General features: G+C 35.8%; 1 protein-coding gene across 4 annotated transcripts in view; it reads left to right on the top strand.

Moving 5' to 3' along the window:
• The window catches only part of LOC129360303 (glutamate receptor 2-like), a 43,301-nt gene that overhangs the window by 20,667 nt on the left and 6,232 nt on the right, over positions 1-16,402 (top strand). For all 4 annotated transcript variants that reach the window (XM_055030432.1, XM_055030433.1, XM_055030434.1 and 1 more), the window contains exons 4-13: positions 5,508-5,704; positions 6,840-6,893; positions 7,025-7,183; positions 8,428-8,595; positions 10,474-10,578; positions 10,977-11,080; positions 11,440-11,665; positions 11,894-12,261; positions 14,179-14,377; positions 16,247-16,402. The exon at positions 16,247-16,402 is cut by the window's right edge and continues 92 nt beyond it. In XM_055030432.1, coding sequence (XP_054886407.1) covers positions 5,508-5,704; positions 6,840-6,893; positions 7,025-7,183; positions 8,428-8,595; positions 10,474-10,578; positions 10,977-11,080; positions 11,440-11,665; positions 11,894-12,261; positions 14,179-14,377; positions 16,247-16,402 — 1,736 coding nt within the window. The remainder of the gene's footprint in view (positions 1-5,507; positions 5,705-6,839; positions 6,894-7,024; positions 7,184-8,427; positions 8,596-10,473; positions 10,579-10,976; positions 11,081-11,439; positions 11,666-11,893; positions 12,262-14,178; positions 14,378-16,246) is intronic.

Here is a 16,402-nt window from a genome sequence, read left to right as displayed (position 1 = left end):
AGTTATATACTCAATATTCACACAAAATAAATCTATATTTATGAATCAAACTACTTCCGTCAGAAGCAGGTGTACCTGAGGTTACTGACCTGAATAAGATCATAGATTGAATATCTAAAGTAGATGAAAAGAAATTTCCCTTCAAACTAACATCCAGAGTTATTTGATATATAGATCAAATCTGGCACTATTCTTTGATCCTTTTCATCAGAGGTTGATTTTTATTTCACACTGATTGTGTCAAAATCTGAAAGTAAGATTGGATTTCTTTGAACACTCTTTGAAAGGTTTATCAGACAGAGGAGGCTTTTGTAGGCTGAAACGACTGAATCTTTTTTAAACCCACTAGAAATAAGACATAATACAAAGAAGACAAGAGAATACAAAAAGTGAATGGGTAAGAAAGCTGCACATAATAACCTGTAATAAAGATGACAGAAAAATTGCTCTAGTAAGTTATCTCACTTTACTGCGTCATGCAACTCATTTTCTGCTGCCATCTCCTAATTCTTCTGCAGAAAAATACATTCTTCTCTAGTAAAGACCGACTAGCCTGTAATAAAAAGCGAAACTCATTTGCATACATAGTGTCATTTTTTGACAGTGCTACTGTGATAAGAAACATTGAATAAAGACTTAATTTATGTTCTGTTCTTGTGGAGAACATTGAGTTTTAGTTTCTTTGCACTTTTCTTTTTTGGTTTTCCCAGGTTTTGTGCTTCTTATTACAGAGATGAAAGTGGTTATTTTTAGTTTGTTAGGAAAATGTTTCAGGATTGTTTTTGAAAAAATGCGTATCTCACAATATGCAAAATGCATATCTTACAAAATCCTACTAAATAAATAAAGGTGGATTTGTTTGGCCGTAAATACCAAACAAAGCCGTTGTATATCCGTTGCTGCAGGCTTCACATGCCTTTGCTGCATGTGCAAATGCTTCCAATTCAGAAATGTGACATAAAGAAAGATCTGTTCTGAAAAGCACTTCAAGCAACACTCAGTCCACATTTAATGGCTTCATAACTGTTCTCTAACGACCTGTGATCAATATCACCAATGATTTAACACAGAAACCAGTTGGTGATGGGAATATTCATTCGTTGATATGGATTTCTCCTTTATGTTAGTAACTGTAGACGGAGATTTTTATATTGAATTTAACGCTATTATCATTATTATCTAAAGGGTTCTTTTATTAAATTCCATTCTTTGTTGTGAAATGATTAATTGGAGAGTGAATCTGGAATAAAGCATAACATTTCAGTTGTGTGAAGCCAAGATAGTAGTGAATCGCCGTCTCGGTTATACCAGAGCTGACACATCGGCAGCCACAGCTTCTCATAACGAAAATCAATTGTTTGTAATTATGCGCACGTCTCTCTTTTCCTGATACAACTCTATAAGTTTTAATGTTTGCTTACAAAGCAAAGTCGATGTCATGCAATAATAATAATAATAATAATTGCCTAAAAATCCTGAGTGGATTATTACAATTAAAAAGAAAATGTTTTATCAGCTCTGTAGAGGAGGGTAGAACTATGGCCTCGTACAAAAAAATGACACTAATTGCTCCCATCTTCTTGTTATTAGTTCAAACTGCTTTGTGAATCCTTTGTACAAATAAAACAACGGATTCAGCAAAACATCAACAGAAATGCAGGCGATGGTCCTGCTTCCTGAATTCCCTCATCAGTAGCTTAAGGTAAGTTTAGGAAAATCAGTTCTCACAAGTTGTATTGCTACATGTGGAGACTGAATGGAGCTCACTGAGCTGCAGACAGATTAGGAGGGATCAGCTTACAATCTTTATCATTTACATCACTTAAATTCTCCCACTGAGACGTATCGCCTTAGAGTCTTTGAGTTCCTTTTATTGAACATAGTAAAGCCCTTTTGTTTCCTAACCTGTGCTTGTTGTCTAGTCTCTCTGGTACTTTTCCTCCTCTGTTCTCATTGAGTGTCTTCCCTGGCTGCCTACCTTCCACTTAACAGAGGATCACAGACAGCTGTGCTCTAAAATCAGAGGAACAAGCAGTTTTAGATCTTCTCAAGCTGATGCTAGCAATGACCTGATCTCCCTACTGTATGTCCAAGGAAGCACTAAGGAGCCTGTTGTGCATATTTCATCAGTGCATGGCTGTCTAATTAGGTCAGTGTGATCCTCTCATTCCCATGGCAACCAAAGTGTAGCGAGAGAGGAGGAGAGAGAGCGACAGAGGGAGATTGTATGTGGCCGAGCCGGCTGGTAAATGAAGTGAGCGTGTCTGCGTGTGGGTGTTTCTCAAGAAAACAGTGAGGAGGCATTGGAGTTACTAAAGGTCATGATGAATTTGATTTGCACTTCCCAACTAATGGATGAACTAAATCATTTTTGCTTCAGGGTTTTTTTTTTTTCTAAATTTCTTTGACTCTCAAATAACCATATATGGAGGTAACGCCATCTGCAAAAGCATTCCAGTAAACAGGTGTGACAAAGTAAGAGTGGGATAAATTCATAATTCAGTTTCTTTGCTGGAATGTTCTCTTAACAAATTGATGGTTTTTACTGCTAGTGAGTGAAGTTGCAGTTTGTTCTTGTTCCCAGCTCATTAAACAGTTCTGCTGTGCAGAAACTGGGAGAGCAAAAGACATGCACAAGATGTTACTATCCATATGCGTGTCTATTACTTTACTTTTTGATATAGGAAAACACATGGCTTTATTAAAATGGTATTTGGTTGTTTGAGAGTTTTTATCAATACATCAACAGCTAATTTGGGTATGGATTATGTTATTTCTCTAAATATTAACATTGCAATGGAATATTTAGTAAAATATTTTAACAGTCTTGATTTTTCAATATTAAATAATACCTAGTTTGTATGGCAAACTTTTTGTGCCAGATTTTCCTTTCTGATAATCTTAAGGGTGTCTCGATGCGCGATATATTGTCAGATGATTTCAGTGATCTGGTCTGTCTGGACGGGCGTTGAAATAGAAAATATCCAACATACTGGATTGTCTTGGCTTGATGTTTGGTGATCTCCAAAGACAAATCTAACAATATATTGAAATGTTGCTTCTTCCCAGTCAGCCATGTTTGTTTGGAGAAGGTTTGCTAAGTTTCCTGTCTGACATCTGAATGTTTTAAACTGAAATATATTCTGATGTGGTGGGAGGCTCCTGCCATGTTGCTCGACTTTACACATGGAGATGTTACAGTAGAGGGTTGACTGTAACCCTCTCTGACACGTCAGTCCTTTCAAAAATCACACAGCAATAGTTTGAAGCTGACCAACTAATGGCTTTAAGTGTTTTTATGAAACTGGCTGGAGTGTCTTCAGACATTTCTTTGAGTTACAAAGAGTTTCATTCATGAAATCGAAGAATTAAAATTTTAAATATTTGGAGTTATAAAGAAGTGATGTTTGTATTTGAGGTATTTTTATACAAGTAACTCAAATATTTCATTTTTGCAAAATACTGTACGGCATTGCATGAGAAATTGCAACAAAGACGTTTCAGTTTTTCTATAAATAATGTTTTTGATGCTCTGTGAAGGAATGGGGAGCTGACCAGGATGTACTTCGCCTCTCTCAGTCACGCTCACAACATTTATCTAAAATTACAATCCAGGTTTAATGTGGTGTTAAACCTTTGCTAATATCTTGTTTTTATTATTGTTTCTGTAAGTCATTCTGAACTGTAATTACCACATTTTTAAGCTTTAATAAAACTGCCAAATTTAACTACACCATGATGACCCCACGGTAACCATGATGTACCGCCCTCTCAGATAAAACTGCAAGCCTCAGTTTTCTTCACCAATGCCACGCTTTTATGGCTGTATCGGATGAAATTGATTACATCTGTATTTCACCTCACCATGGTGAGTTGGAGTGAAACGGCCAAGCCCTTCATCAAACCACTCTCTAACTGCTCCCTGTTGGCCAACAGTCAATACCAGCAAAGATTTACCAAGGAAACTAGTTGTTGATAGGAATATATGTTTATGAATTCTGTTCAGTGAATGTATACTGAAATTAAGTTTTTTTTATTATTTTGATTATGTATATGTCTCTAAACAGTTATCTTTTTTATGTTACATTAACAAAATTTCTCTTTTCTTGTGAAATGATTACGCGGATCAGAAATGAAGTGGTTTCCTTTCTTAAGAAGTCTCTGAGGTGAAATCACAGGGAATGAGTTGATCCTCTGGGATTCATTTGGCATGCATTACACAGTCAAATAAACTGTTAAAGCAACTCATTTCAAAGCAAATAAAGAAAAAACATACTGGCTTATCAGACATCAGCAGTACTGATGGAGTTGAGTGCATTGTTTGCTGCAGCCATTTTCCTCCCACATGTTTTTCAGGTACATGGCAGAGCAACTGTGACTCATCATACAGAGCCATTTACATAAGTTAGGAAGCGACTGTAAAACATCAACAGCCATTTTATTCAGTATTTATTTTTTTATGAAAATCTTAATGTTATATTTCACATGAAGATACAAAGAGTCACTGTATATTTTTTGAGAACGTCTTGTTGATAGTTGTAGTTAATGATGCATAAAGTTTATTATCTGATTCTCTGTGATAAAATGTACAAGAAGCAAAGAAAAGTTCCAGAAGAGTCGCTACGGTGTGAAAGAGATGCTGCACTTCAAATGCTGAACTCAGACATCAACACATAACACATCCATAAAAAAACAAAACAAAAAGGAACCATTGCAAAATCTCCACTTCAAATTTGAGTTCATACTGTGAATAATTACAGTCATTTATCCAGAGAGGGGTAAGACTTGAGTAGAAATGTGTCTGACTGCAGAAGATTGAATCCCATAGGGGTTTTAGAAGTGATGAACCAAGTCTCTCTCCATATATATTTGCCATTGTGTGCAAGTGAACTTGTGACAAATACTGTAATGCAGAACACTGAAGCATTCAGGTTACTGCGTTGGTTCTGATCAGCATTATTTCTGAGTTCATTCCATGAACCATGAGGTGATGGTGTTTGTATATCTGTCTCTACTTTATTTTGGCAGTTGCCCTAAAAAGCCACTTTATTCTGGTGCTACACATGTGGTGGATAGGAGGGAAATTAAAATCCTCAGAATTCAGCTGCAGTCAGATGTTTTCTCTTTCAGCTGCCGCATTTGGGTGATGTGGACCCAAATGATAACCGAACGTGGTGCTGTAGAATCCAACCGCAGTGGCCACCGTTCAACCCCGGCAGGGCAGCACTGAGACGGCTTTAGGCAAAATATCACAGAACTAAACAAATTTACACAAAAATGTTAACATTTGTACAAACATGTAACGGTAGATCTCTTTCAAGTCAATTTAGACAGTTCACCTGAAAAAAGTTGATTTGGGGTCGGTTATACTTTCAGGTAAAAAATCATGCACTTTTTTGTCAGGTTAGAGCTTTTTGGAAAATAATACATTACCTTTAGACAATTGTTTAATGTTTCCGTCACAGCCTGAAATTTATTAAATAATCTTCTGCTAATTCTTTCTCCAGGTCTGACAACTCTGCAGGTTGTTCTGGACATCGCAGCAATAAAGGAGTGGCATGTGACAGCCATCAATGTGGGAAACCTCAAAGATGAGAAGAAGGACGAAGCTTACCGCTCACTCTTCCAAGATCTGGAGAGCAAGAAAGAGAGGAGGGTGATCCTGGACTGCGAGCAGGACAAAGTGAAAGACATCATGGAGCAGGTGCTGTGCAGTTTTCTAAATGTGCTCTGTGGACAGACAAGTGTGTGCAATAGGTTTGAACAGCGTGTGGTATAATCATGAATTGTGTAGTGATTCTTATTTATGAGTCCACTACAGAAACTTTAGCATGATGGTTCTTTGTTGCTTGCTGTTTAAGTGAATTTCGACCTTCAATTTAATTGAAATATTTCAGTAATGTGGAAATGGATGCAATAATTAAAACAAGTACAGAAAAAAACTTTAAAGCAAGGAACAATAACAACTCAATTATAGCAAAATTACCCATTAGACCAGAAATTACATTCAGTAATAATAAACCCATTCAGAAAAACAATTCCTGATGAACTAGAACCTTCCACTGATTTAAATTTGAACCAGAATAATTATACTGATTGCATGTTTAGTCTGTAAACAAAACTTCAATTAAAGATGATACAAATGAAGATGAACAAGGTGTTTTTATTTAAATTCGTACTCATTATAGAAAGGTTTTGATTAACATTAGTGGTTGGAAACATCTTTTTAGCAAATCACTGGCTCAAGTGTCTGCAGCCAGTCGCCTCTTAAGAGAATCTGTTCAGGCAAAAATTGTATTTATTTTAGACGTTATTTTGTAGTCTCTAAGTTGCAGATTTCCTTCATTCATTAATCACTGAATATTTTATTTCTCGCCTGTGTTCAATAATTTTCCCTTTTGTTATTTTCCATTATTAGACACCTTAATTTCTGAACCTACTTGTTTTGACTTCTTTCTATGTATAGATTAGTTTGGTTATAACAACACCTGGTGAAAACTTATTGTCAATTAAACCTTTAGAAATATTTTTACAATTAAAAATGGTGATGGTTCAATACGTATTTTACCCAGTGTACATCAGTGTTTAGAAATATTTGTTTTTCTTTACTGTAGGTATGTAGTGTTTTATATATGACATGATTTACATTTGTTTTTTGTGAATGACAATTAGCCATTTAAAACAAGAATAATAGTTCCATTATTTAAAAAATAAATGTTGTATTTACTGTGTTTAGTCACAACACATTCTCTCAAATTATCCCATATAAAGTCATAGTCACTGTAATAATATGATGTGCTGAATTCTTCCATGTAATATATATGTTTATGACCCCATAGGTCATCAAAATTGGCCAACATATTAAAGGCTATCACTACATCATTGCTAATCTGGTGAGTTTAAACATGTTTATCCATTTCGTATAATGTTCCTCCTTTATATTACCGCATAGTTTTTTAAATCAATTTGTTTCCCTACATTTAGACAACAATCCCAGAATAAATGATTTCCATTCTACTTTCAGGGTTTTGTTGACGGAGACCTTTCCAAAATTCAGTATGGTGGAGCTAATGTGTCAGGCTTCCAGATTGTTGATTTCGAAGAACCTTTGGTCTCAAAGTTTAACCAACGATGGGAAGCACTGGAGGAGAAGGAATATCCAGGAGCAGACAGCAAAATACGGGTCAGCTTAAGCATTTGACTGTTTTATTTTATCTGATTTCATTTTACAGGATTCTATTGAAATGTATTTGTTAACAAACATTCTTATTTTTTTTTTTTACCTTTGAAAAGTGTTCCCTACAAATGGAACAAATAAATAATGATGCAAAATTATTCAATAATAAAATAACATAACAGAACCTAGTAAATGTTGGCACTCAGGAAAGCCAAGATAATCTGCCAGCTAAAGGGAATTATAAAGGCTCATATTATGAAAAAAAATAATAACTTTTTTCAAATTATGACAATAACACGTTTTGGAAAAATGGTGAGATAGAGCAGCGTTGGGTTTGGGGATGATGAAACCTTGGGAAGAAAATATTTCTTTTGGTTTAAGTATTTCATAATCACCATCCTGTGTTAATGTATCAGTTCCAAAACGAAACTGTCCAATTTTTCTGTCAGGGAAAACAAGTTGACTTTGGAATTCAAAATGTGGGATCTATATGTTGTAGAGCAAAATTCAATAGTTAAATGGAGTGAAATAATCTAGTTTACACATAAATGATAATGCAGGGAACAAAACTGCAAACTTAAGTTTTATCATTTGTCATTTCTCCACTACTTCAGCCAGTTCTGCCCCAGGCTGTCCTGCTTTCCTGTCAAGTCTCCCGTTTTGGCCGGGAAACTGACGTATTTTATGACATGCTCCCGTATTTGTATTTTCTCATAAATTTTCCATGTAATAGTAACTACGTCACTGATGACCCTAATAGAGACACTCCGAGCTGCAGTAGAACCGTTAACCTTGACAATGGAGAAGTGGTTATTGTTAAAATCACATTCTATTTTAGTCTGTATGCTTTGTTGCAAACCAAATCATTCCAGCACAGAAACCAATTTTATTGTATTAATATATCAATGTTCTGCGTGGTGACTCAGTTGCACTGCATGCATGGCTTCTTTCTTGGTTTTCCAGCTTTCTCCTACAATTGAGCCTTTGCCAAATGACAAAGATCAATTGTTTTCTCTAAATTACTTGTAGGAGTGAGAGTCTGCAAGGCTGAATCTCTGAGTTGTCCTGTGACGGACTGCTGACCTTTCCAGGGTCTCTGGCCCTGGAAAGGAGATGTAGCTTAAAACTAGGAGATGTAGCTTAAAACTAGAATCAGTTTTACTTTGACGTTGTGGGTGTCTGTTAGTTTAGTGTTTGTCTAAACATTTTGTAAAGAACTCTATCATCATGTCCTATTTTTTCCGTTTCAGTATACATCAGCGCTGACCTACGACGCTGTCCAGGTGATGACAGAAGCCTTCAGATACCTTCACAAACAGCGCGTTGACTTCACAAGGAGGGCCAACACAGGGGACTGTCTGGCTAATCCTGCTGTGCCTTGGGCTCAGGGAGTGGAAATTGAGCGAGCGCTGAAACAGGTAACTGTCTTCCTACAGGTTCCTGTCATAACTTGAATAAAATTAAAATGTATTCGGAAATGACACTAATCATTTTGGACGCTTTGGATTATTTTCTAAATTAATGATTTACATTTGCAAATCATTTGTTTATTTTAATGTATTTACAAAATGTGTAGAACTTTAGAATCTGGAGAGAGTCCTACCTTCCTTACACATATACACAAACTAAGACCTTCATAAGAAGTTTGTGTACAAAACAAAAAAACAGCAAATTTTAGTTTTTAGGTGAACCCAAAATTTGCTTTTTTAAATTCACAGCAGAGTTGCACATGTACACCTCCACAAATAATCTGGACTTTCTAATCAAATAAATCAGACCGAGTTTGATTAAGCGTGGCTGGTGTGAATACACAGTTGTAAGGGGGAGAAGTACTTTTTTCTCAGCATTTCCATATTTATCTTGGTGATGAATCCGTTACATTTCAATGTGTCAGTTACGTACACCAACTCTTAAATTAATCAGTTGATTAGTGTGAATACATCCAGCAGTGACCACACACTGACACATGCAGGAACCAATCTACCATCACAAGTGTCTTTTCTAAATACTCTGTCCATTTCCGAATGGGCAGAGCATGACAGAGAGAGAATCCCAACAAGAGGCGTAGTATTATTCATTTCATGCTCTGTGATGCCAAAATGCATTCACAACTAGTTAGACTGGTGAGGACCTGTTGCTGTGGTAACAGGAGCTCTCCCTTAGAAAATGCTCCCAAAAAGCTGAAATTATTCCAAAGACAGAGAGATTGATCAAAGACTGAGGTTCTTAGCTTGCATTATTCATGTGTTTACTGAGAATGATGAAAAAATGATCCAGAATAGGTTTGATAGATAAATTAGTGCCAATATGTCTTCTTTTCTCTGACATGTTTTCCATTTTGCGGCACCAATAACATGCCAAACTCTGTGCAGATTCAAAAGAAAACAGATTAATCAAATAACACGAGGAACAAAAGTCATCTGAAGCTCCATTTACTGTCTACAAGGGGATATGAGCTCTAAAGGCATATTTCTGAACTTAAATCTTTCCTAATTGTGATGTACTCTTTCCACTATTATTTTCCAAACTCCTTTTAATGTTATTGACATCTTTATAGTATATTTTTAAAATCATATTTCTCTTACTCATTATTGATCAGGTATTTAAATTTGTCAGCCTTTTTTTCTCTTCAGAGAAGCAACACCTGGCCCAACATTTCCGGTTAGCCATGGCACCTTCCTGAAGGTGTCCATCGACAGAACTGTTGTTCCCAATAATCCCATGTTAGATTTCTATAGATGATAAACGATGTCTTTCTCCTAGATACAACAACTGAAGGCTTGTTGTGACTACTTATGTACTTTCCAAAACTTTTCTGTGCTGCAAATAAGCAGCGACATATAAATTCAGCATATTTACTTTAGAAAGGTCTACACAACTGTTCATGTATAGTGCTAGCATATCTCCAAATGCTCTGCTGTATCAAAGAAAGGTTTGAGTTTTCCTTTTTGCATCAAAATAAAAACATTTGCAAGGTCAATTGAGAAATATTTCTGAGTTTTCTTGGATTAAAAAATGATAAAAATCAGCTTTTTGAAAGGTTATCAAGCAAAAAAGACAGAAATGACAAATATCACCATCTGTTTGGGATGTTAAATAGACTCATTATGTCTTTTCATAAATTGCTCCACCTAACCATCATGAACAGTAACTCTGGACTGGCTAGCTCAAATGAAAGTCTTTCCAATCTTTAACATGGACATTTAAAGATCATTTTGAAGTTTGGATTCATATTTAAAAGCAGCTAAAGTTGACCAGTGTAAACAAACATAAAGGTTTAACTTTGTGTCTGCCAGGTGAATGTGGACGGCCTTTCTGGAAACATCCAATTTGATCAACATGGCAAGAGACTCAATTACACAGTGGGTGTGATGGAATTAACAGATAATGGTCCTGTGAAGGTAAGTGTCTACAATGTCCTCATAGCAAGATTCAAACAAGAACTGCTTCTATTTATTGCTTGTGTTTTGTGTTTATTTTTCTGTCTTTGTATTTTGTTGTATGGTGTACTAATCGACTATGCATGCAATGAATGCATAAAGCTAAACAAAAGTATATCTTATGAAATGTCAAATTTTTGTGTCCATTTTTTTACTCTTAATATTGTTAATATTTTGTGTATGATGTAGCAAAAAATCAAATATTTCTATTCCTATTTCATGAAAAAGATCAATAAAACAAAAATCTTTTTTGCTGAAACTTCTGTGATTATCGGTATTGTGATTCTATGTCGTGTACTTTTCTTTAAATCTGCAATGTCAAGGTAGCTCATAAACTTTCTGCTTTTTTCTCCCTGTAGATTGGATTCTGGAATGAAAACAACAAAATGGTTGTGACCAAAAAAGATATCTCTAGCAACGACACAATCGGGGGAAACAAAACAGTTGTTGTCACCACCATTTGGTAATTTTTAAGATTATTTCATTTTTATAAACTTTTTTTTTTTTCGCCATTATCCGTTTACATTTTCTTTTTCAGTGCAAAAGTACTTGTACAACAGCACTAAATGACTGACACCAACAAACAATGAAAGTGACCATAAATTAACAAAGAACACAAATTAGGAAAGAAATTTGAAAAATGTAAAGACAACTGACAGAAAGTATCACAACAATTAGACAACACATAGACTTTGACAAATGTTTCACGATGCATTTATAACTGATGCAACAGAGGAGTATTTAATTTGGAGGCCAGCTGATGAACAGTAAACCTGGGACAAATACTTTATGTTTGAAATCATTTCCCTCATTGTAATTAAGCCTCGTTCTCCTCCTTCAGGAAGCTCCGTATGTTATGCTGAAAAAGAACGCCGACCAGTTTGTGGACAATGAGCGCTATGAGGGTTACTGTGTTGATCTGGCTGCTGAAATAGCCAAACACTGTGGCTTCAAGTATGAGCTGAGAATCGTGGGTGATGGAAAGTACGGAGCCAGAGACGCAGAAACCAAAATCTGGAATGGAATGGTTGGAGAGTTGGTGTATGGTGTAAGTTAAACATCCTGACTGCATGGCTTTAATAAGTGTTAGTAAATACCTTGTAACCCACATTTTACTACTTCACCTGATCCCTATGAAAATGGTTATATTCAAATAATATTTGATGGTGTGTGTTTTTAAAAGTTAGTGGTTTTCAGCAAGATTTCAAAAAGGTTTCAGCTTCATAATAACCTTCACTGAAGATGAGTCTTTTTGCTGCTTTATTCTTCTTGACAGAAAGCAGATATCGCAGTGGCGCCTTTGACCATAACATTGGTGCGAGAGGAAGTGATTGACTTTTCTAAGCCTTTTATGTCTCTGGGAATCTCCATCATGATCAAGAAGCCTCAGAAATCCAAACCTGGAGTGTTTTCTTTCTTGGACCCTCTGGCCTATGAGATCTGGATGTGCATCGTTTTTGCTTACATCGGCGTCAGCGTGGTGCTGTTTCTTGTCAGCCGCTTCAGCCCCTATGAGTGGCACACTGAGGAGTACGAAGACGGCCAGATCCAGACCAATGAGTCGACTAACGAGTTTGGCATATTTAACAGCCTGTGGTTCTCACTTGGAGCCTTCATGAGACAAGGATGTGACATCTCTCCCAGGTAGGTTAACAAATAATCTGTCTGCTAATTGCTGAACACAAGAATGAACTGGAATTAAATTATACATTTGCATTTGCTTTCAAACTTTTTCTCATTGTTTTTTGTTTTTTCTCGTAAGTCTTTTCTTCTTTCTGCTTCGACTAATTTTAACGTTTTACTGCAAAACATTACACATTTTGCAGTGAGTATGTAATGTGATTGAAGGAGTTATGTAAGAAATCTCCAACATCTTATTAATGTTGGCACTTTACTATGTCCAGCTGAAAAACAATTATAATAATTTAGTTTGGTAATTATCTACAAGAAAAGACCTCTACATTTCATGCCAACTTTTGATTCGGTTAAAATACATTTCTATCAGTATTGATACAATTGAGCTAGAGCTCCTTTGGACTCAATATGCTGTGCCCTAACAATATGCTTATGTTGGCAGATCCTCAACAATGGTTTAATTATTTTAGTGCTTTCTCAGAGTTTAAGGCTTTTAAGTAAAGCCCAAAGACTAAAACTTTACCAATGCCTTTATCAAATCTTTACTATTTTCTTACATCTGCTAAACAAAAAAACAAACAAATACATAAATAGAATGAACACTAAATGAATTTATAGTTTTATGTATTTACTGCACAGAATACATTCCGTTTTTTGGATGAGATAAGTTTAATTTTCTAAAATTAGCTAGTTTATTAGTTGGTCATCTGCTTGGCTTTTCAGCCTGTAGTTTGTTGCATTGCAGATCAGATATGCCACCTGGAGGTTACCAACTGGATTTTTAAAACAGTTTTTGCTCATAAGGACAATGCATGGAAGTCTTTATTTTTAGGCTTTTTGTGACTGGAACCAATTTTTCTTTCTTATAATCATCTTTACAGCAAAATTTCCATACCAAATCAAAATTGTTATGCAAGTATTTCATATTTTGCAATAAAAAACAATAAAATTACTGACCCATTCACATGGAGAAGTGGATTTTCAAAATCTTTCAAAGAACATTGGCAACCCAATGGTTCCGATTGGTTTTCAGATTAAATATATGACACCTTGCATAGCTTGGTCCAGTTTGTGATAGTTTATGTGCATAGACACTACATAGTGACAGCACAAATTTGTTCTTTTCCCGATGCAATTAAAATGTAAACTTAGCGGCATTAGCAAATGCATTACTTCTGTGTCTTAGCAGCCAAAGTAATGACTCACATATTTTACAAATAAATGGTCTTTTATATCTGCTATGTCTGAGAACTCTGTGGGTAAAAGCTCTTATCGTGTGCCATAATTTCTAACCTAGCAGCTGAAGAAAAACAAACATATTCAAGAGGCATTTCTGCTCACTCCCCAGTTCAGGGGAATATTTACAATAAGTGTAGAGTTTGTGTAACAAAGTTGATGTTTCTAAAGAAATAGTCTCATTTACTGCTTTTACTGTAAATAGTTCAGAATGAATTTGAACATAGATGAATTGAAAGCCTGTGAGAGTAGTGCTGAGCAGTGAGTTTCGAGCTCCAGAGATGAATCAGCCGATGGGTTGACATACCCTTTACATCACACACTGATGATGTGAAAGGTGTCAACACCACTCCAGATCAATGTTGCATGTTTCCCAACAATTGTGTTGCCAAATTAGAACATGTAGTTCAACTGCTTAAACTTTTGAACTTTGGTCATTTTTTATTTCTCACAAGTGCCACATTTGCAAGAGAGACAGACATTTTTTATCTTGTCTTGCTTAAACTTTAGAGTGGAAATGCAAATTTTTTACATGACTTGTTAATGATCAGAAAATATTTTTTAAAAAGCTTGGCAGTTGTTTGAAGGTCAAGTAGCGTAATGTCAATAAATTGAAGCAGAAGATCTTGTTGATAGTGATTGTTAGAGGATAAATCCTTTTGTTTATTTTTGTTTCCTTTCCCGCCGTAGATCCCTGTCTGGGCGAATTGTTGGCGGCGTCTGGTGGTTCTTCACTCTAATCATCATCTCCTCCTACACGGCTAACCTGGCTGCCTTTCTGACTGTGGAGAGAATGGTTTCTCCCATTGAAAGTGCGGAGGATCTGGCCAAACAGACGGAGATAGCATATGGAACTCTGGACTCTGGCTCCACTAAGGAGTTTTTTAGGGTAGGAGATTCTCAGCTTTTTCCTTCGTCTGTTGCCGTGGAAACCACTACTTTTAGCTGTTTCCTGTTATTTGAGTCTGTTAAGGCAGTAAACACCTCAAATGTGTGTTCATTCAGTGCATTGAATACGTACTGCCCCTCTTACAGATTTCTAATGGTTTTGCTCTTTTGTCTTACTGAAATGTTATTAATGATGAGCTAAGTGAATGCAAAAGGCAACTTTTAAATGAGTTTAATAACATTTCTGAAGGAAAATGGACAACCAAAAAAAAAACATTTCCATTCATTAAAAAGTAACTACCTCCAGGTAAAATCCCAGATTAACCGATTAATCACACTTTTTTGACCAGTTTCACTTGCCGTACCACGATGTCTTTAATTCCAGACTTCAAAATCAAGACCTTTTATGAAGATATGAAGTATTCATGTATAATTTTAAATAAAAGGGGAAAAAAGCTGTTGTATGTCAGTAGATTTCTTTACATTGTGCAACAATGTAAAGAAATCAAAGTTCTCTGTACTCTGTGACACCATAATTGGTTTTTAGCAGTGTGTCCTCCCTCTGTAACAGACTTGCCCTTTCTAATGGCAACCCATGTGCATCATACATTATTCCTCTATATAAAAAAGTCAATAATAGATGAGAAACAAAGTCATGAAAATCTATCAAGTTCAAGCAGTCTGCACATCTTTCCAGAAAAAGTAGCTGAATTAGTTGCTGCATGACTGAATGATGTCAAACTTGCAAAGGCATAGAAGGCCAGAGCTCTGATACTTTTTCAGCTTTGCTGTGCAAACCTTCTGGAGACTAACGTTTCCACCCTATATGTGTCTTCATTAGAGACATTATAATCTATGAGTCTTGAAAGATAACAAAGCAATTTTTAAGGCTTTGGAACTTCAGCCAACTGTTATGAAAGTCAGTATCCACAATTGAAGAAAACATAGAACAGTGGTTAACCTTCCCAGAAGTGTCTGGCCAAACATAATTAATTCAGAACTGCATAGGTGAACTACCAATCGTTCAGAAATGAAACCAGAACAACATCTAAAGCTGCAGTTTTCACTGAAAGGTCACATTTAAGATAGTTTCAAGGTGAAAACCACCACTAAGCTAAAATAACACACTCACTCACTTTTCATAGTAGTTTTCATAATCAGGGTTTTAGGAAAATATTCTCTGATGAGATGAAAAAAATCTGAAAATATCTGAACTAATATTACACCTGCATTAGAAACTGGACATGGTCATCCTCTAAAAATGTTCATAGCTGCCTATTTTAATAGTTTAAACACTACACTACTGCAGAAGCTGACATTTACAAAGCTTGTTGTTTTTGCTCTTGGAGTTATTGCTAATCAGAAAGAAAAATTAATACTTGCTGGACTCACTTTATAAACGCCCACCAAAGGATGTTAAGTAGCATTTTGAAATAGTTCACCTTCGTAAACTGAACTTTTCTCTTTAGATCGATGCCTTCCAAAAGAAATATGCAAATACGCAAATTCTCCACATATAAGTTGGAGTTCTGTTCCGCAGAAAAATTGGTGATTGCATCTGATTGTGAGATGTGATTTTAAACAGGCTGTTTAGATTTAAAAACCTCAATTTCACTGAATTAAAACAAAACAATGTCAAAGTTCACCATCAGTGACACAAGTAGTTATTAGGTTTAGGGCATTATAATTTTTCATACCATTTTTCATGCTATTTGTCGTCTAAAGGAAATAAGAAAATTACAAGGATAAATACTTTTTCATGGGACTGCAACATTTTAAGATGTTCAGTGAAAAGTTGGCTGAAGTTGTTGAAATCATTTATAAATATATTTACTCACCTTTCTTGTCACTGTTTTTTTTTTCAACCCAGCGCTCAAAAATTGCCCTCTTTGACAAAATGTGGACATACATGCGCAGCGCAGAACCATCCGTCTTTGTAAAAACCACAGCTGAGGGGGTCCAGAGAGTCCGCAAGTCTAAGGGGAAGTACGCCTACCTGCTGGAGTCCACCATGAACGAATACATC

The sequence above is a fragment of the Poeciliopsis prolifica genome, unplaced genomic scaffold, assembly GCF_027474105.1.
Source record: "Poeciliopsis prolifica strain line A6 unplaced genomic scaffold, Auburn_PproV2 SCAFFOLD006, whole genome shotgun sequence".
NCBI classification, from domain to species: Eukaryota; Metazoa; Chordata; class Actinopteri; order Cyprinodontiformes; family Poeciliidae; genus Poeciliopsis; species Poeciliopsis prolifica.
Note: the sequence above shows the minus strand (reverse complement) of the source record. Positions and strands in the feature narration are given on the sequence as shown.